Source organism: Dryobates pubescens, chromosome 13 (assembly GCF_014839835.1).
Source record: "Dryobates pubescens isolate bDryPub1 chromosome 13, bDryPub1.pri, whole genome shotgun sequence".
In the NCBI taxonomy this organism is placed as follows: Eukaryota; Metazoa; Chordata; class Aves; order Piciformes; family Picidae; genus Dryobates; species Dryobates pubescens.
In genome coordinates, this window is record NC_071624.1 from 6,045,089 (window position 1) to 6,065,294 (window position 20,206).

Below are 20,206 nucleotides of genomic sequence, written 5' to 3' on the forward strand. Positions count from 1 at the left end.
CCCAGGTAGGGTACAAGGTGGCATCTGACTGTCTGGAAAACCTTGGAGGAGGCAAACTCCTTTGACAAAGCTAGCTGGGAGGAGACAAATGAGCAATGAAAGTTTTCTTCGGCAACAGCCCAGCAAGCAGTGAAGTTAACACTGTTCAGATGACTAAAAGCAAAAAGATTTCCTCCTCCTTAGCACTGCAGCATGTCTTGCCCATTCCATTCCCTCAAAGCAACAGTGGAGTCTGCTGGAAAACTGCCACTCAGAGCATCACCCCTGTTTGCAGATGTGCGAGGGTCAGAGTGTAAAATGGCACAGGCTAGGAACTGCCATCTTTGGCCTGGCATCCAGTAACTGCCTGTCCAAAATGCCCACTTGACACTAATACTACTGAATGTAGGAAACCCTTAGCAATACTTTATCTTATGCAGCCCTAGCTTTTGTAAAGGCTTTTCATGGGGTATCCCTGGAACCATGGCAGAGACATGGTGGGATGGACAAGCATCTAAATAGGTAAAACCTGAACTGAAGGGGAACTGCCTCACCAACCCTTAGTAAGAGACAGGCCACAATTTTGTATCTGCCTTCACTGTACCAAGCACTCACCTATCCTGACCTGCATCACGATGCACTGACAGGCCCCCTGAAGAGACACTTCATGTAGCGAAGAAGGTCTCAGTATATCTCAAAGTCACAGGAAAAATATTCTGGAAGAAAGAGGCAGATACTGAACAAGAATTTACTATCTGGCCACTACCTCTTCTGGAGTACCTTAAAGCTGTTGTTCTCCATTCATTTTAAAACTACACACACATATTTTTCAAGTTACCGAAGCATCAAATAGTCCTAAAAATGAAAGACGCTGTACCACTTCAAACTGTAGTACATAGAAATCACAAAAAACTACATTCACATTGTGTTAAAAAAATTCCCTTAAACCCACTAAAGGAAGAAGATAGTGCCAGATGCATACTGCAACCTATCCTCTGGCAAACAGCACTTAGAATGAATGCACACATGGCCTACAGCTGTACACAGACCAGCTCAGCAGCCAGGGTGAGGCATGGATTTTGGGCCATTCCTTTAATATTTAGAATCAGCTTCAGAGTGCCCTATGCTTTTCATACCTTGGAGTACTCCTTTACAGTGCATAAATTTGTTAGTCCCAATGTATAGGTGGAGGAACTGAGGCATTTTCTGGGCACAGGATTTAAATGTAGAAGTTTCTGCCTCAGTGCTAAGCTGAAGTCATCAATGCCTCCTTTTGTGGGTTAAAGTGAAACTGTTAACAAGAAAGTTTTCAAGGTAGTTTAATTTCTTTTGCTTGTTACTGTACTATATTACAAAGAAAATGTTGGAACAAGGTCTTCTACAGGTCTTCTACTGACATGCTTCTAGGGTCAGAGGCTGCCTCTGATTTAGACAACGTCGCAGATCCATTAAAATCCAACTGGTTACTCAGAGCCCAGAACAACTCAGGCAAACCAGGCCAAATTGTGCTGGTCCCTATCATACACAGTCCCCCATACTGCTGCCTTTTGGTAGGTGAGAGCAGAATTTGGCCTTTGGTACAGAAGGGCACTGGGAAGGCAGTGCCTGCCCGGGCAGTCACCGCACAATGTGCACCTTTGATATGGATTAGCTGCTGTAACCATTTGTGTGTTATGGATCCATAACACAGGGTACATAGTGAAAAGCCTTGGGGGAAAGCTGGAAACTCTGCATGTAGAGCAGTTGCTTTTTATATCATGTGTATTAGTTTTGTGGGTAAACAGCCTGTAAAATTGCATTTTTAAAAACATAACTTTGTTTAGTTACAGCAACACATAAAAGGGATGGGAACTAACAGATATAGCTCCTCCCAGTCTTGGAATCCAGAGATGAGCAAGTGGATTTGCAATACCTTCTGCCCCCAAGCCAGCAACTGAAAATTGCTTCATTTTGCTTCCCACTTTTCAGCTAGGAGGAGATGCTTATGGCCAAGCTGCAGATCTCTGGGAACAGGGGCCATTTTGTGGCAGAACAGTAAAAACAATGACACCACTGGCACCAGCTGAATGCATGGGTAACAATGTCCCACTGTGCTTGTAGATGGGCGAGTGTATGCTAGGGCACTTTGCAGCACCAAGATGCAGGCCTGAGCAAAATCCATCTGAAATCAGTACATACTACATCCTTCAACTTTGGTGGACTTTGGATTTGGGCTGTAGCAGGGTTGTATCTGAGCCCAAAGTGCTGTTTATATTTTGTGTTCAAGTTTTCAGTCATCTCTACTCTTCTGGAGAAGAACATCTCTAAAAGCAAGGTCTGTCCCCCAGGGTGTATACAGAAAAAACAAGGGAGCTCCTCTGCTGAAGGCAGCCCCCTCTTTGCCAAACTCAGTATGAATCTGAAATAGTGCACAGAGGCAGAGAGAGAATTAAAATACAAACCAAGCAGCACTTCAGTGGATTTGTATGATGGGGAAGGGACACTGCAAAAAATGACATGCTAAAATTGAATACATCAGCTCTCTGCCTCTCCTCTGATTATTTCAATGCCACATTTGATCTGCAGAAAACATGGCCCTTGAAAATCAAATCATATTCCATTTGGTTCATAGTTTACCCTAAACAATAGCTGGTTCAGGTCTTACAGGCTGAGTAGTTACGGGGTGAGACATGAAACACACAAAACCTGCTTCATTTTCATGCTTCCAGCCAAGCAAAGAAATGCTTGCAACAGCAAGAAAATAAGCCCTACTTTAATTTGGTGAGTGGGAGGAGGAATTAGAGAAGCTATTGTTGTTCTGTGCCTCAAAAGTCAGTAAGCAGAACCTGGTTAGACTGTCACCACACTGGAGGATTAAACTTGCATGAGTCCCTAAAAAACAGCTTTGAGAGAGAAAGAGTTCTGCTTTGAAAGTGGTCTGAGACTAAAAAAACATCATCCATGATTCTCCTTTCCAGTTTTATGAACACAGCTTGTTCATTTAAAGTAAGAGCTGCAGAACAGGCACTCTGCCAAAAGACAATGTGCACTGTCTCATAATTAATTCAGACCCACAGTCAGAAATTTTCACAGCTCTGGAAGAGAGCCCCATCCTGTTCCCACTTAAATCAGTTCTAGTGACTTCACTGGAAGCAGGCTGATGCCCATTATTACTTCCTTGATATAAGGAAGTAAAAATAGCTGAAAAACCACAGATACAGGTACATCTGTACGCGGCTTCTAGTTCAGTGTTTCACATAGCAACAAACAAAACACAGTCACCCCCTCATCATGTTCCCATTAATGGCTGATTATTTGTAGGGTCTTCCTGGAACTTCCTGTGCAGATTTATGAGGGAGTATTGCTATTAAACTTCATCTCTTTTTGTTTTTCAAATGTAGAATAGGTTTTACATGTGCTGTTAATGCATAATACTGCTGAAGGCATGAGCGGCAGCTGCGTAGGGCGACGGGATGGCATGTGAATCCACGTTTGAGCCTACGTGGAATTTTGTTGGCTTTAAACTTGTTTTGGGACCTGCTTGTGAAACAGATCTGGGAGCTCTGTGCAGGAATTCCTTATTATTTTAGTGATGAAGTCGTGTATGTCTATATGATACCAGTGCAATGTTATCAAACCCGCTGTGCTAAGTACATATTCATAGTCAATTGGCTTTAACGTTTCTCACCCTCTGGTGTTTTCCTTCTTTGTTATTTTTATGGTACTCTACTTTCTGGCAGTGGCTGCCAGCTGAAACGAAGTGACCACCCTTCTGCTCAGATCACAACCTGACAGAACAGCACGTCCTCAGCTCAAGTCACCACCCTCATTTACTTACAAGCATCGCAATTCCCATTCCTCCCCCAAAATCACTCACAAAAGAGAACATCAGTTTCCTTGGGTTTTAATTACTGTGTTTCTTTATGCTCAGGGGGAATAAACAGATTTTAAAGTCCTACTTCTGTCGTTTGTGTTTGAATTGTGAGGATAAGAAACATTCTTTCGTATTTGGCCTGAGGAGTGGGGAACTGCATTTGTGCATTTCAGACCTCTGCATTACAATGTTGACCCTTTTCTTTTTTTGTTTGTTTTTTTTTTTTCTTTTTAAAATTTTTATGCATTTATTTATTTTTTAAAGAACCTCAGTGGTCTTGTAAGAAACAGTAAAAAGACCCTATGCTTAAGGAAGCAATCTATCTTCTGTTTTACAGACTTGCTTTTAAATAAAATATTTTTTTCTTTTTATTTTGTTCTTTTCTTTCTTTTTTTCTTTTTTTTTTTTGTAATTTTACTTCCATGATCTTTTCTATGGAAACCTTAGAGTACTGTTAATATAAAAGTCTGCCTAGGCTACCATTTCTCTATAATATGGCTCATGTAGTCCTCAGTGGGCAAGCGTCCTTGCTCTTCGGTCTCTTCCTTGGGAAGTGCTTCGTTGGACCGGTGAAGAAGCCTCTCTTCCCGATTCTTTATCCTCTGCTCCATCCTCTCTAGCTGCCGTTTGTACTGGTAGCGCTGCTGGAAGAGGTCCTTTGCATAGTCATAGAGCTGCATGTCCAAGTCATTGAGCTCCTCAATCCTCCGGATGGTGTCGTTGTCAACCTCCACCCCTCCTGCCCTGGTACTGTTGTACTGCATAAAGGGCCGGATGAATTTCAGATTAAAAGTTCTCTCAAACAGGTACTGAGTCTTTCTCTGGAACTCTGTCAGGCCGAAGAAGGCCATGTCTTTGAGGTTCTTTTTTGCGCTTTCCAGCAGGATCTGTGCTCGCTTGTTCTCTGGGATGAAAGACATGTTGTAGCAGCCCACTAAACTCAAGTCAGCCAACATCCTCACTTGGCGGTTGTTGGCCAAATTATACGGGCAATCCATGAACTCCTGCAGAGTGCAGCCTGACCAGTCTGTGCCTTCATAGCACGATGGCAGCTCTTCAGGAGTTGGTGTCCTGCCATCACACATGTGCAAGGAGGTCTTCCAAGTAGCTCCTCGTTGGACGTGACGCCATTCACTGAGGTAACGAGATACGGGATCTCTCAGCAGTGTGATGTAGTAAAATTTTCTACAAGAAGAAGAGAAAATAAAATGAACATTCTACAAGTAACAAGAAAGATGCTTGGCAAGCTGAGAACTACTGCAGGTATCAAAAAGACAAGTTAAATCATCACAACATCCATTCCACTCTACTCTTGGATTATTTTCTTCTTCGAACATCTCATGTGAAGTATTTTGCACAACCTTAGATCCATGTTTCTTATCGCCCCCCCATTTCAGTTCTGCCAAGTAGCAATACTTTCACCAGGACATGCATTTCCAGCAACAGAGTACAATGTCAGAATAAATCAGCAGGATTCAACCCATCTACCAGCTTCAGAAAGCAACTATGACTTCCAGGACTGCCGGCTCCTTCACACAGCCATGTGCCCTCCGAATCAGCCAGGACTTGCTCTGCAGGAGAGCCCAGCAACTGGTCTGTTTATGAGCTGAGCCTATCATTTTTCACTTCATGCCGATGCTGACCAGGGTACCTACTGCTTGACTGATCTGGCTGCTGAGCTGAAATCTGGGAGCTGCAGTGAGTAGCAGGGCAACACCATAGGAACGTAAGTGAAAAATAACAAGAAATCAGGAATGCAATATGCTTTGCAGAAAGAGAAGGCATGAGCTGACAACCAGCAAAAGGGGAAATTGTTCATTCTCATTTCAGCTAATCTGTTATCAATTCAAGCAAACTTAAGACTTCAGGAAAAAGCAAGACAACAAGGAGGAACACACATAGTGACATGGGGTGTTCTTGCTGCTCGAAGTATAACGAAATCTCCCAACAGTGCAAGTTGTCCCTTGAACTGAAAGCATGACAGCTGTCTTGTATAAAGAGACCCTTCAACTTCAGCCCACCATGAGCCTGGATGAAGTTCTAGGAATTACAGAGATGGCAGTCTGCAAAAGCTCTCTCCAGACAGTGAGCAATGAATGTTTTTTCCCTAACTCCCAGTAGCTTTAGACTGTGCTGTTTCCCAGTGTTTCTAGAACAAGGAAATACCTTCTCTAGTTGCTAAAGCTGGCAGGGAATTAAATCCACATGTGCTTCCAGTGTATGGGGCTGTGTGACACTGTGCACAAACAGGAGCATCTGGCTTTGGCAGGGTAATGCACACATGCTGCTGGAAATGTTTCATATAGGGGTGGATTCATTCCCCAAACAGAGATGCAGCTTCAGAATGCTGCTGTGGCTCACTGCCTTGCAGGCATGGCTTGGGAGGGCAGAATTGTAATGGTCATTGTGAGGGCACTGCTTTTGAGGTGGAAAAAAAGAGTTAAAGCATTCTGCTTTGGCTAATATTAATACACCTGTATTTCCCTAGCACCCTAAATACTGTTCTTCCTAGCTGTAACCTAAATTAGTGTAATAGGCCTTGTTTAAGAAAGTGCATGAAAGACATTGCTCAGAAAGTCTGATTTTAAGGAATGTTTGCTTTCCTAAACTATTCCTAACTTGCTGAGCAGCTGTTCCAAAGCAGTACATTTTTGTCTTTCCAACAATGGCAATGGGTGTCGACTCTGCCTCCAACTCCTCTCCTGCTTTCTGCCTTCAGAACTGGGGCTGGTAAAAACATTTGCTATTTTGGGAAACTTTTCCATCTCTTCACAGAAAGGGTATCACGCTCTCTAGTGATGCTGCCTACTACTGTCTGAGGACAGGCAGAAGGGAGGAAGAAGGTGAGCAGAGCGCGTAACAGAAACACTTCCCTTAAATTTACCTCTTTTTCCTTCATTTGCATTGCAGCCTGTAATGATTCAACTGCCCTGCTATGATTTATATAGACAGTGCTAAGAAACCTCTAACAGATGGGGATAAAATATGACAGTGGAAGGAAAAGGAAAGCAATGATGAATGCCAGATGTTCAAGCAACAGACATTGATGCTAAACACTACCAGCATTTTTTGACTTGTGAACTGCAGTGGATGTTACCAGTGTAATCCAAACGTTGCATTATTTCCTGAAGCAGGTTGAAGTTAATTATTATCTTGTGGCTTACAGAAGCAACTACAAGTTTCACCTAAGATCAGAGACTCATTTTTGAGTATCCAAAGACACAGGAGGATTCCTGTTCAAACCTGCAGTCTGTACAGGTATGGATAGAGCAAAAAAAGAAGAGTTACTGCCCGCATTTCACAGACAGGGGAACCAAAATACTAAATGCTGTTTCATAAAGTCACATGGGTGTCTGTGGCAGAGCTGGCATGAATCTAATTCCTGCCAGCCTGAGTCCAGTTTGCCTTCTCAACCTCTCTTTCTTTCTGTTTACATTTCAGGAGTATAGTAAACTCCAATTAATAAATATCACGCAAAGCTGCTAAGGTCCATCCTGAACAGGATCTGGATTGAAAAGTTCTCTCCTCACACTTGCACTACAAGAGCTGTTATCTTAGTTGAGGCAATACACTGGTAAATATTTTACTGCGAGCGACTTCTCACTATTATTCATCTCAGTGAACAGAAAGCATAGGAAAATAGGCTACATTTTGCTAAATTATATTACATTTGACATGTCTCTTTCCAGTTCTGTCACATACCAAAATGCTTAAAGGAGGACAGCTTGGAAACTGGAATACAGGCAGTGTAACCTGGATCCTGGTGGTACTTTATGAAGCTGTCCCAACAGGACATAAATAATAAACTAAACTCTCAAACCAAACAGAGACTGTAATGCAAAAGAGTAGTTTAAACTTCCTGAGCTGAGATGCATCATTGATATACTGAAAGTTATACCCCTAGACCTGTCTACCAGCACCTGGGAGTCCTGGTAGACAACATGATGACCATGAGCCAGCAGTGTGTCCTCAAGGCCAAGAAAGAGAATGGTATCCTGGGATTCATTAAGAGGAGTGTGGCCAGTAGGTTGAGAAAGGTTCTTCTCTCCCTCTAATCTTCACTGGTGAGGCCTCACCTGGACTACTGTGTCCAGTTCTGGGCACCCTAGCTCTAGAATTACAAAGAACTACTGGATAGAGTCCAGCACAGGGCCACTAAGATGATTAGGGGACTGGAACATCTCTCATATGAGGAAAGACTGAGAGAGATGGGGCTAGTTAGCCTGGAGAAGAGGAGGCTGAGGTGGGACCTTATCAATGCTTACAAATATCTAAGGGTGGGTGTTAGGAAGATGGTGCCAGACTCTTCTCACTGGGTGGTCCCCAGTGACAGGACAAGAGGTGTAATGGGCATAAACTTGAACATAGAAAGTTCCATCTAAACATGTGAAGGAACTTCTGTACTTTGAGGGTGGCAGAGCATTGGAATGGGTTTCCCAGAGAGGTGGTGGAGTCTCTGTCTCTGGAGACTTTCAAGGCCCATCTGGACATGTTCCTATGTGAGCTGCTTGAAGTGATCATGCTCTGGCAGGGGGCTTGGACTTGATGATCTCCTCCAACTCCTACCTTTCCGTGATTCTGTGATTTAGCTTTTTGGAAGGATAGTAGTTTAAGAGGTTTAGATTCCCTCAGCATTCAGGAAAGTGAACAACACACCTTTAGGAAGACTGGGGCCTCAGGAACCAGAGAGATGGGCCACTTTGATATTAGATGAATGACCATGAAAGTATTTGTCCAAAGTACTTAAGATATTACAGTTTCCATTCTCAAACTGTAACTGGGGAATCGCCTTTAAGACAAGAGAAAAGTTAGATATCTCTCTAAAGCATCCTCCATCAGCAGCAAAGTTGGGGGAACTCTGCACCATTGTGGTTAAGAACACAGGCAGTGCTACTTGTCAGCAGTGGCTTGGAATTTATGAGGAACCACATGACTAATAAGTTCTATTTTGTCATCAGAGATAAAATAAACTCATAAAATACAGGCAGCTGCGAGTGCCCTTCCTTTCAGCATGGTGCCCCAGACAGCTACTTAACTTAAGTACTCCTAAAAGCTTATTTCAGAAATGTGGTCTTCTCCTAGCCCAGATGGTTCCACTCAATATTGCCTCATAAAAAACCCAAACAGCCCCAGTTTGGTCATGCAATGCCAATTCTCACTGGCCTTCCTGGAGTTAACAAGCTTGAGCAAGTAAAATGGACATTCTAGTTAGTAAGACATTTAGTTTTCTTCCCATGTGATGCTGGGGAGATCAGCATTACTCTTCTTGGGGTCTCCCCTTCTACATATCTATGAGGCTGTGATCCCTAAGAGGACAAAGAAAAGCTGAAGTCACACCTCTGCCTTTCTTTGCATTGTTGTCCCTGGAGATCTCAATGCGAAAGTCCACCTGAAGCTCCCTGGGGCATTTGCAACTTCAGCATTGCAACTGGGATCTGCATGCAAACTGCAGAGTTTTGTCTGAGGAAAGAGTCACTGGTGTATTTATTGAACAGGGCAAAATGAAATCACATCTGTGATAAACAATGCTGTGTTAGAAATGAAGTTTCAGGGAGAAAACCACCCAGCCTTAGGAAAGAAGGGCAATGTTGTGGCTGTAGTACAGAAATGAATTTAGGAAACTTTGAGTGCAAGTGCTGCTTCTGTCAAAGTCAGCCTATGTGCCCCAGACAAGTCTCTCTCTCTCTCTGCTTCTTCCCATGTGTGAAGGGCTGACAATGTCTCCTTTGTCTCTTTTGGCAATTCAAAACATAACATCTTTTGGAGCACAAATCGTCTCCTTCCACGATTATGCAAAGCCCCTGCTTCAGCATGGATTGCGGTCAGAGGACAATAGTTAACTTGAGGCATATTTTCATGACACAGGCATCGGGGGCACTGTGGTCCTACAGGATTCCCACCCCACACCTCTCCTTCCCATTCTCACATAGCAGAACAAAGTGGCCTTAGTTTTGCCAGCAGAGCTCTTTTTTTTCCTTTTTTTTTTTTGCAGGGCCATGCTGCAAATGCAGTTACTGAGCAGATCTGGTTAAAAATAACCCTTTCTTGCAGATGGGAGGGAGTGGCTCAAGCCCCCATTTAGTAATATTTTGCTTTAATTCCTGTCAGCATGTTCCTCAGCTAATGAAGGGGAAATGAAACCCTCTTCCTCTAAAAACCCAATTCCTTCTCTTTTACTAATAACCAGTCAACATAATTCTGATACAGTGACAGATTCTAAATATGATGCTATTATCTCTCTTCAGTTAATTTCCATTTATGCTTTCCTGCACTCTGATACACCCTTCTTACTTCCCACTGCTGGTCTCTAGAATCTGCCAAGAACTACTTATTTCACTGTGCAATCCCCTATTCTTCACTGTGATTAAATGCTTCCCTCCCACACAGCCAAAATATCTTATTTTTTATTTCTACAGGTTCTTCACAGAGCTTTCAAGTGTGCCTCACAGGAAAAGCAAAATCTATAACAAGCCCTTCTTGACTACTGTGGTAGCTTTTCATCAGATAAAGAGAAAAATAAGGGTAGCCACTTCCAATCATACATGCTTCATCCCGCCTGCCAGGAGGGGGAAGGAGGCTGCATAGGTCAGCTTCAAGCATATAACCCCAATCTGTCAAAGCAACATGCCCCCAGGCTACAATTTTTCTACTGCTAAAGAAAAAAAACCTAAAAAATAAAGCAAATCTTTCTGTGTCCTCGCTGAATTAGCTGAACCGAACAGGGTGTCTGCCAGCTTGCAGGAATGAAAATCACTCGGGTTTCTTTAAAAGAATGTAATGTGATGTTAAATTTGTGGCTGATTTAAGGCATCTTTGTAAGCCAAACCCATGTGCTCCCCACTTTTCAAATCATTTGTGCAGGCCCTCATTCAGTTCATAGTAGCTCCTGCTGTAAGGAGTTTATCATTACAACAAGTAGTCATTTTGCCTCGTCACACAGAATCGCAGAATATACCTGGATGGAAGAGACCTCAAAGATCATCCAGTCCAACCCTTGACCCAGCACTGAAGGGTCAACACTAAACCATGTCCCTAAGCACCAGGTCCACACATCTGTTGAAAAACCCCAGTATGGTGACTCCACCACTGCCCTGGGCAGACCATTCCAGTGTTTGAGAACCCTTTCAGCATAGAAATGTTTCCTAACATCCAGCCTGAACCTCCCCTGGCACAGCTTGAAACCATTTCCTCTAGTCCTCTAGCTTGTCACCAAGGAGAAGAGGTTGGCCCCCTCCTCACCCCAACCTCCCTTCAGGTAGTTGTACAGAGCAATGAGGTCTCTCCTCAGCGTCCTCCTCTCCAGACTGAACAACCCCAGCTCCCTCAGATGCTCCTCATAGGCCATGTGCTCCAGGCCCCTCATGAGCCTCCTTCCCTCCTTGCTCTTCTCTGGACACGCTCCAGCAGCTCAATAACCCTTCCTGTAGTGAGGGCCCAGAACTAACTGAACACAGTACTCAAGGTGTGGCCTCAACAGTGCTGAGTACAGGGAGATGATCACCTCCCTGTTCCTGCTGGCCACCATGCTTCTAATACAAGCCAGGACACCTGAAGAATGAAAGCATGCACCTACCCTGCAGGAAAGAACTAGAACAGCTGGCAGACCTGCTGTGATCACTTAAACCCTCACCTTACAGAGACAATTGAAGGAATTATATATGGTCATCTCCACTAAAAATGGTCAGTGTATCCTAAGGGAGCAGTTCCAGCATTGACTTACAGGTAAGTAATAAGGAAGGGTGAATGAGGTGTCTAATGATGGATCATCTAAGAATGTATCAGATCAAAGTTCATAAGGAATTGATATTCTCGTTACAAAGTCATACTAAATGTTACCTACAAATAACAGATGTATGAAAAACTCCTTCATCTTTCTGCACAGAGCCACAAAATGACCTCCTGCTATGGTGGGAGACTGAAGCACACAACACTCTCCAGCCAACCCCACCCCTTGTTTCAGAAAGCTGCCTCCTGGCTTATTTACCACCAGTACCCCAAATCCCTGCTTAACACTTTTAAAGCCCAAACTTGGGAATGCTCTACACATTGCCCTTTTTGCTCTACAGTCAAGACTTCTTGCATAACAAAACACACTCTCAGTTAGAGATTGGAATTTAATATATGTACAATGATTACTTCCTTTGGTAGCAAATAGCCCTAATTTTCCTCAGTCTGTTTCCTCTCATCTGGTGTTCATTTAGACTCTTCCTGCATTTCACACACAATAAACTCTTCAGCCCTTTAAAAGTCAGAGAAAAAGAAAGAAAACCCCCAACAAATAAACAAGTCTCTTCTGTCCCCTATGTTTAAGGTTGTCACACAAAACACCAAAAGCCAAGAAACTTAAGAGCAAAGCCACTCAGCCAGTACTCAGACTATGTAAACACCCACATCAGCATTTTCCTTTTCCAGTAAAGAAAGGGGGGTCTTTACAGCAAGCCAGGGCTTGCTTTGGTAACTGGGTTTGTTTTGCACAGTTGTGTTTGTTTGGCCTGATGGTCTCTGCTCTGGGGACTCTGCTGTATTAAAATATAGGACGTTTTGAAATCTAACAACCAGCCACTGCAGAGGCTCTGCTCACCCTCCAGATCTTCACCCAGGGGCTCTTCCTTGGCTCCGCTTTCACTGTGTGCCAGTTCCCAATCAGCAGTGCCTGGGCCATGTCACTGGCGGCTGACCAAGAGCTAACCCCTAAACCCAACCCTCAGGCAGAAGACAACACTACTGTACTACAGACAAGCTGGCATGCTTCTCCTTTCTGCTGGGTGCTCAGAGCTTTCAATTCCCACTGACATGTCCCTCTGAAACACAGGATGGGTTGGAACACCAGCAGCCACCAAAAAAAAGAGCTGGCAAAATCTATCAAACTTCCAGTTCACAGTTACTTGCCCGGGAGAACTGCAGTTGGACTAGATGATCACTGTAAGTCCTTTCCAATTGAACTATTGTCTTGTATGCTATGCTATGCTATCCTATCCTAAAAACCTCCTGGGGAAGAACAGAATAAAATGGAAAACCAGAGTCAACTCTAATTCCAGCAGCTACAACAATACTGGCTGAGGGTGTAAGTAGTTATGTACCAGATTTCAGAGTGTGAACCTGAGATTACTTAGCTCTAGTCTTTTGAATTTAAATATCTGTAGAGTCAGGCTCTAATACATATTTATATCTTTTGGCAGGAATTAAAATGTGTTATATTAAATATACAATTCACAATACAAGAGTTAAAAAAACCCAAGAATTATCTCAGCATGCTTGAAAATCCATCCCTCTTTTTTCTCTCCTCTGCAGCCCATAAAACATGGAGGATGTTGAATGCCCCACAATCCTGGTGATGCATCCTTTTATCATACCATGAATGGTCATGCTGCAGTGCCAGGGTTGTGGTGCGTGTACCTATGTGTACCAAACACAACCACCTTCCTTGCAAAGGGAGTGGAAACAAGAACAGAAGCTGACAATGAAAAAAGAGCAAATAAGCAGCTCAGGCATTTCACAAAATCTCCCCCCTTTTGGGATTGCATGTGCATGGGCTCTGAGTTAGAGTGTTAAAAAGACTGGATAGATACAAACCCAACTGCAAGGTCTGCTCCAGCCTGGTGGTGGAAGAAATCTGTAGACATAAAACCAAGGAAAAGATGAGACTGTGTGTACCAGAGACCCTGCAGAGCTTCAGCCTTGCTTTTTGGAATCTGCAGGAGCTATAATGCTGCATGTCTGCAAGTGCCTCTGCATACACAGTGGCTGCAGTGGAGTCAGCACACAGTGTGAGACACCTCAATTGAAAGTTGACCTACAAAGAAAGGCAGGTCTACAGAACAGCAGCTGGAATGATATTGCACATCTATGCCTTTTACATAGACATTTCTTCCGAAGGATACTGGCAAAGGCTGCAGAGCTGGAATAGAGGTATAAAGGATGTAAGTCAGCCCTGAGGGCAGATGTTAGAAAGCTGGGAGGACACATGTAGCCTTGATACCCACCCCAGCCATGGCAGTATGACACAGATTAATCCATATTCACAAGATATACATGGTAATACAAGGGACCATTTTGTGTCTGGGATCAAGTGCAACATCGAGGTAGGTATGGTTAGGTTAGGTATGGTTAGGTATTCTTCTTGGGCAATTTCAGGATCATTGTCTCCATAAATGAAATGAGGGTACACTTTTCAGATCTCAGTGTTCTGCAGCACTGGTATTTGTTGGGTTCATAGTAGACTGTTAAACACTCAGCCCCAGTTCAGGTTTGTTAGTAATACACTACTAACAGAATATTACCCAGGAAACAAGTATGACCTCCTATCATCCTCATGTCTCATGACTGGATTATATCCAATTAGCAGAACAGACACAGGCTATGAGTTTTCACAACATGTCTGCTTTTCAAGAAAATTCAGCTGCTGTGTAAGCACAAGAATTTCCTGTTGCATTGTCTCTTGCAAACAAGTTAATCTAAAAAAAGATATATGTCATGCTAGGAACCTTAATAGTGACCCACCGGTTCATTTCTCAAAATGACAGATGGGATGAAAATTGACTGAAGGCCTGGAAAAAAAGCGGGGGTCAGGGTGAGGGGAGCAGATGAGGGCGGAGAGGAAGGCATTCCAGAGCCCTCTGGAGCCATGGACTCCTCTAGGACCCATTAAAAGCTTATGTTACTTGCACCATTTATAAACAACTGCTTTCTTTTGCCATCATAACCTTAGGAATGATCAAATGCTTAGGAAGCGTTGACTGCTGTCTTCTAGTGAAGGGAGGCACCAAAAATGATGGCAAGTTACAAATCAAAACCCTTTGATTTATTACCTTTCCCAAGTTTCAGGAGGTTTGCTGTGATTCCTAAGTGACCTTAGTAAACTGACTAATCAATAGCACGTATGAATGCTGACAGACTGCAATGGAAAGTTTCACTGCCAGAAGGATTACATCAGTGCTGGCACAGGGCAGACAGTAGAAATGTGAACTGCAACCCATGCCTATTCATAGAATCATAGAATCCATAAGGTTGGAAAAGACCTCAAAGATCATCAAGTCCAACCTGTCACCACAGACCTCATGACTACTAAACCATGGCACCAAGTGCCATGTCCAATCCCCTCTTGAACACCTCCAGGGATGGCGACTCCACCACCTCCCTGGGCAGCACCTTCCAATGGCTAACAGCTCTCTCTGTGAAGAACTTTCTCCTCACCTCCAGCCTAAACTTCCCCTGGCACAGCTTGAGACTGTGTCCTCTTGTTCTGGTGCTGGCTGCCTGGGAGAAGAGACCAACCTCCCTTCATGTAGTTGTGGACAGCAATAAGGTCTCCCCTGAGCCTCCTCTTCTCCAGGCTAAACAACCCCAGCTCCCTCAGCCTCTCCTCACAGGGCTTGTGCACCAGCCTCATTGCCATTCTCTGGACTCATTCAAGAGTCTCAATATCCTTCTTAAACTGAGGGGCCCAGAACTGGACACAATACTCAAGGTGTGGCCTAACCAGTGCTGAGTACGGGGGCACAATGGCTTCCCTGCTCCTGCTGGCCACACTATTTCTGATGCAGGCCAGGATGCCATTGGCCTTCACTTGGGCACACTGCTGGCTTCTTTGCATTCTTTTGTTTCTATTATTGCCACTGCTGCCATCAAGGTGGGAAATTTTGGGATGAAAAACTACTGCCGTTCTCCAAGAAGGAAAATTTTCCTTCCCTTCACTTACTGACTCTATCACAGAGGCTTTCACATGTATTGATTTTAGCATTACACAAAATACAGATTTTAGTAACATATTACAGGCGTATTTGCTATGAAGTACTTGCTAGCAGGGTACTGTACCCCACAATTAGTTTAGTTCTACCCTGTATGTTAGACTCATTAGAATCAGGCAAGAAACAAAGCAACCCCTGAAAAATAATGAGACATTTGCAATGAGAGCCTGCACTTTCCATCCCTGTCTCAGAGACCAATTTGCCCTGTATAGGTAGCATAAGATAGCAGTTTTCACCCTAGCATGAGATAGTTTAAGTGCAAAACATTCAGACTCTTATTCCAGCTCCAGGGGGTAAGTGCTGTTCCCTAATAAACTGCCAGTGCAGGTTGCCATGTTATCAGGGAGGCTGAACTTTAAGTCTCCCCCTCGTCATGAGGACTGAGATGCACTGGTTCTGCATGGAAAACTGCAGTTTTGTATTGCAAACAGAGAAGAGGATGCCAGGGATTCAGCCTCCCCAGGTGTCAAGATGGATACAACGAATAAAACAAGTGCCTATTTTACCTAATAAAGTTGGATTTCTGCAGCTGATTCCTGCACACTTCAGAATGCAGAAGAAAGTACTATTGGGTTATCCCACAGCAAAAGGAAAACCCGAATCAAGTTTAAATAGAGCAAAGACAAAGCAGAAGCAACTATGCAATATGCAGAGGTATTTACTTGAATCAGCTGCAAACAAAGCAGACAGGATGGAATTTGCATTTTCTTTTGAACTGTAAGCTAGCTTCTCTTGTGAATAACAGGAGCTCCACCGGCAGCAAGAGTCAAGAAAAGTGTAACACCATGGTAGGCAGGAATTATGCCTCCTTGAAGAAGACTAAATTATAAAGAAACCATACAGGAAGATTAAGGGAGCAAGAGTAGTCAGAGGAGCAGATACTGGTCGCTTATGCAGGACAACTGAATTCTTTGGCAACTGCCTGCCTCAACCAAAAGGGATGCAGTATTCGTGTCAGGCAGCTGCAGTTGCAACACAGACACCCGTGAGATGTTTGTGGATCAGTCTTGTTCCAATCAAAAATTGATGGATGGTTACTTTTATTGATCAGAGTGGGAAGACTCAGGAATCACAATCGAGATGCACAGAATTTTGAAACTAGATTGACATGTCCTAGACAAAAGTAGAAACTGTAGCTTTCAGCCAGCCAGGGTACATCAAGAAATAAGACATGCCAAGGAAAAAAAAAAAAAACATCAAAAAGCAACAGGTCCCATTCTGTTTACCCAGTTCCTTCTTAAAATCAGTACTGGGAGCGGTTCCCACACTGCTGCTTTTCTTGCAAATAGTCCTATGAATGGCATACAAAGAGTACCAAAGCTCCCTCTTTCTCAATTAACTGACTCCCTTGCTCAGGAATCGCAGATGCTGTCAAGCAACAAATAGATAATCCTCAAGAAAGCAGAGCTACTAATCACCCACTTTTACACTTAAGATCACTTGGAGTTGCCACTGCCTTATACTGTTATTCTAATTAATTGCATCGGAATGCACTTAAGCAAGCCCTGGATCAAAGTATCAGCTGCACAGATTGAAATAAATCCCGTCTGTGTTGCTAATGCCTTGGAAATAGATGATTTTCTAAGCATTTAAAATCCTGAGTACCAATGGTTTAAAGCTACGCGTAGTGTGAGAGATTTTCAAAGGACTAGATTTAAGAACAAAAGAAAAAAGCCCTCTTCATTTGCTCCTAAAAGAGAATTAAACAATGGCAATTGTTCAACTGATTTATTGTGAAGTTTGTGTACCTTAAGTTCCTTATTCTCCACTTTCCTATCAGCAAAAATCAGTGCAGAAGTGTCAATTTTCATTACAGCAAAACTTTATCATCATTACAGGTTTCTTTCTTTTTTATTTCATTTGCTTTTATGAAGGGTTGAAATCTTTGGAAAATAATGATAAATAAAAATGACTGGGGATGGATGTGTTACCAGTTGGTGCAATAAATCACTCTCTTCCTGCATGAGTCTCTCTCTCATGGTTTAGAATATAATCAGAATGCCTTTGATTGATTTACAATTTAGTAATCCAGCCATCATCATCCATAATTCTACAATAAACCACACCACTTAATGTAGCTGCTACAGATGTTCAGAAGTTCATTCCCTGCTTTTTAGGAGGTGATATCTAGACAGCAGCTGCAGACACCAGGATTAGCTGGGGAAGAAAAATCTGTCTTTGGCACAGGGAAACATCCCATTTTCCTATAACAATGCCCTGACTTTAAAGCTGAAAGACATGCTGCCAACCTTGATATAGCTAGTTCAATTATTAAACACCAAACATCTATATGCATATAGGCACTCGTGTTCCAGTTGGCAGGAGCCACAAGATGCCTGGCTTCTGTCTAAAACACATTATTTCCTGGGAAATCAAGACATTACCAAAAGCTGTATGCAACAAATCCATCCAAAAGTATGCAGCAAAAGTAAATGATCTCACACAGGCCGTGCCAGCATCAAGAAACCCATGTTGCAGTGCATTCTGCGTAGGGCAGAGCAACCAGTCAGACCCAAGGAAATGCTCAGTTTGCTCTTCAGAAGACTGCAGCAGTGGGGCTGAGGCAGACAGGGCTCAGTCTAATAACTGGCTGTTACTGGAGGCAATACGAGCCCTTCCTGAGGGCACAACTGGAGACTTCATCGGCATCATTACTCTGTTGTTTTGTTGTTTGTTTGTTTGGGTTTGTTTTCCCCACAAATTGCTGATCTGAAAACAGTACATTAATTCTTGGTTTCAACTTTCGCTGGAGTTTGAAAACAACACAGCATGAGCTGGACCACAATTCACACTTTTGTCAATACTGCTTCTGAAAGAAAGGGAAAATACAAAACAGGCACAGTGCAAGGTGCAGGTATTTCATACCAAACAGCTCTGGTAGTCTCTGGCAGCCTCAGCAGCCACAGCTCATTTACAGCAGGCACACAGAAATACCCAACAGGAATTGTCAAATTGATGGTCTAGGTCACAGAAGCAATTTCTCTGCTAAGTGAATCACCATACTGAGGAAGCTAGCAAGAACTGCAAAATTCATTAGCTGAGCACTGCTGCAAAGGTCTGCTCCAAATCCATCACTGATCCATCTAGGCCAGCCAGAATCCTGTCTCTGACAGTGACCTGTCCCTGTGCTGTCAACAGAAGGGCAAGGAACAGCAAAGCTATTTCTAATTACAGGAGTCCTCTTGTTTCCTCTTAGCTGCGCTAGCAGGATCACAACAGATCAGACTTGTGGTTTGGGTCTGCAGAGGAACGTTTGAGTCATTAACCGCAGGCTTTCTCTGTTGGGCAGTATTATTGCCTCACCTTGCGTGTGAAGGATTCTGGAGGTGTCTGAGCTGACTGAAAGGCAACCAAGCTCCTCTGCAGCTCTACTGCAGGTAAGTCTAATTATGTGCTTGAAAGTCTTGTGTTGCAATTCCCCAAAGTGCTGCTTTCAGCTCACCAAACCCCTCTGCATTTCTCCAAAGCAAGTGCACAGCAGGCCTATTCCTCTTGCTTCCATTGGAGCCTGGGAATTACCCAGCATCCCAGTGCAGAGGGAGAATCCATCTCTCCAGGCCAGCCAGGCTGTGGGGCTGGATGCAGCCCTAGATCCCACTAGATGGCACCTGCCTGCTGCTGGATGGCACCTGGGGCTGGAGTGGGGCCAGCAAAGGGAAGAGGGCAGCAGCTTTCTTCCCTTCCCACGGGATCTGTTCTGCCTTACACATTAAGGCCACACCTGCGATTCCATTTAATTGGGTTGGTGGGGGGAGGACAACGACAGGAATCTGCAATTTTGAGTATTTCCCTTTCCACACCAGGTCTGGAGGCAGCAATGCCAGTGTGCCACTCAGCAGCACCCCACACTACACTGGTGTCACCACGGCTGCTACCCACTGCAGCCTCTGATGGGATGGCACAACCAAACATGAGAGTCAGCATCTTCCTGTGGCAGTTCCCTGCATGCACAACTTTCCTTCCAGAGAGATTTCCAGTGCTTGCCACTGGTGTTTACATTCCCAATTTACCAGTGTGCATCCACTGCTTATGCAAACACTGCACCCGTAACTCTGGAGCACTGACTTTTGCACTGTGAGATTATAGCTCTGTATCTATAGAGCCTTTTGCTAAGTCTCTGCCTCAGGCCTGACTACAAAACACCACCTCCAAAAAATCTGCACACGTTTTCTCCTTCTTACACTTACCTTAGAATCATAGAATGCACTGGGTTGGAAGGGACCTCTAAAGGTCACATCTGGTCCAACCCTCCTGCACTACACAGGGACATCCCAGGGAGGCAGTTGAGACCCTGTCCTTGGAGATACTCAAGGCCAGGCTCAACAGGCCTATGGGCAACCCGGTCTAATGGAGAATGTCCCTGCTCACTACAGTAGGGTTAGGCTAGATGACTTTTGGAGGTCCCTTCCAATCCAAACCATTCTATGATCCCTATCTGGATAAAGCTGCTTGAAGCCCCATCAACCCTGATGTGGAAATTTCTGGGAGTGGGGCCTCCACCACCTACCTCCCTGGGCAACCTGTTCCAGCGTCCCACCACATTCATAGTAAAGAACTTCTTCCAAAAGACAAAACTGTTGCATGGAAAAGTTCAGTTCTACCATGAGAAGCAAATAACAAAAGAATG

General features: G+C 43.8%; 1 protein-coding gene across 1 annotated transcript in view; it reads right to left on the reverse strand.

Moving 5' to 3' along the window:
• Positions 1-4,236: 4,236 nt before the first annotated feature.
• The window catches only part of HS6ST1 (heparan sulfate 6-O-sulfotransferase 1), a 197,333-nt gene continuing 181,363 nt past the window's right edge, over positions 4,237-20,206 (reverse strand). The window contains exon 2 of the mRNA XM_009900962.2: positions 4,237-5,017. Coding sequence (XP_009899264.2) covers positions 4,309-5,017 — 709 coding nt within the window. The 3' untranslated portion in view covers positions 4,237-4,308. The remainder of the gene's footprint in view (positions 5,018-20,206) is intronic.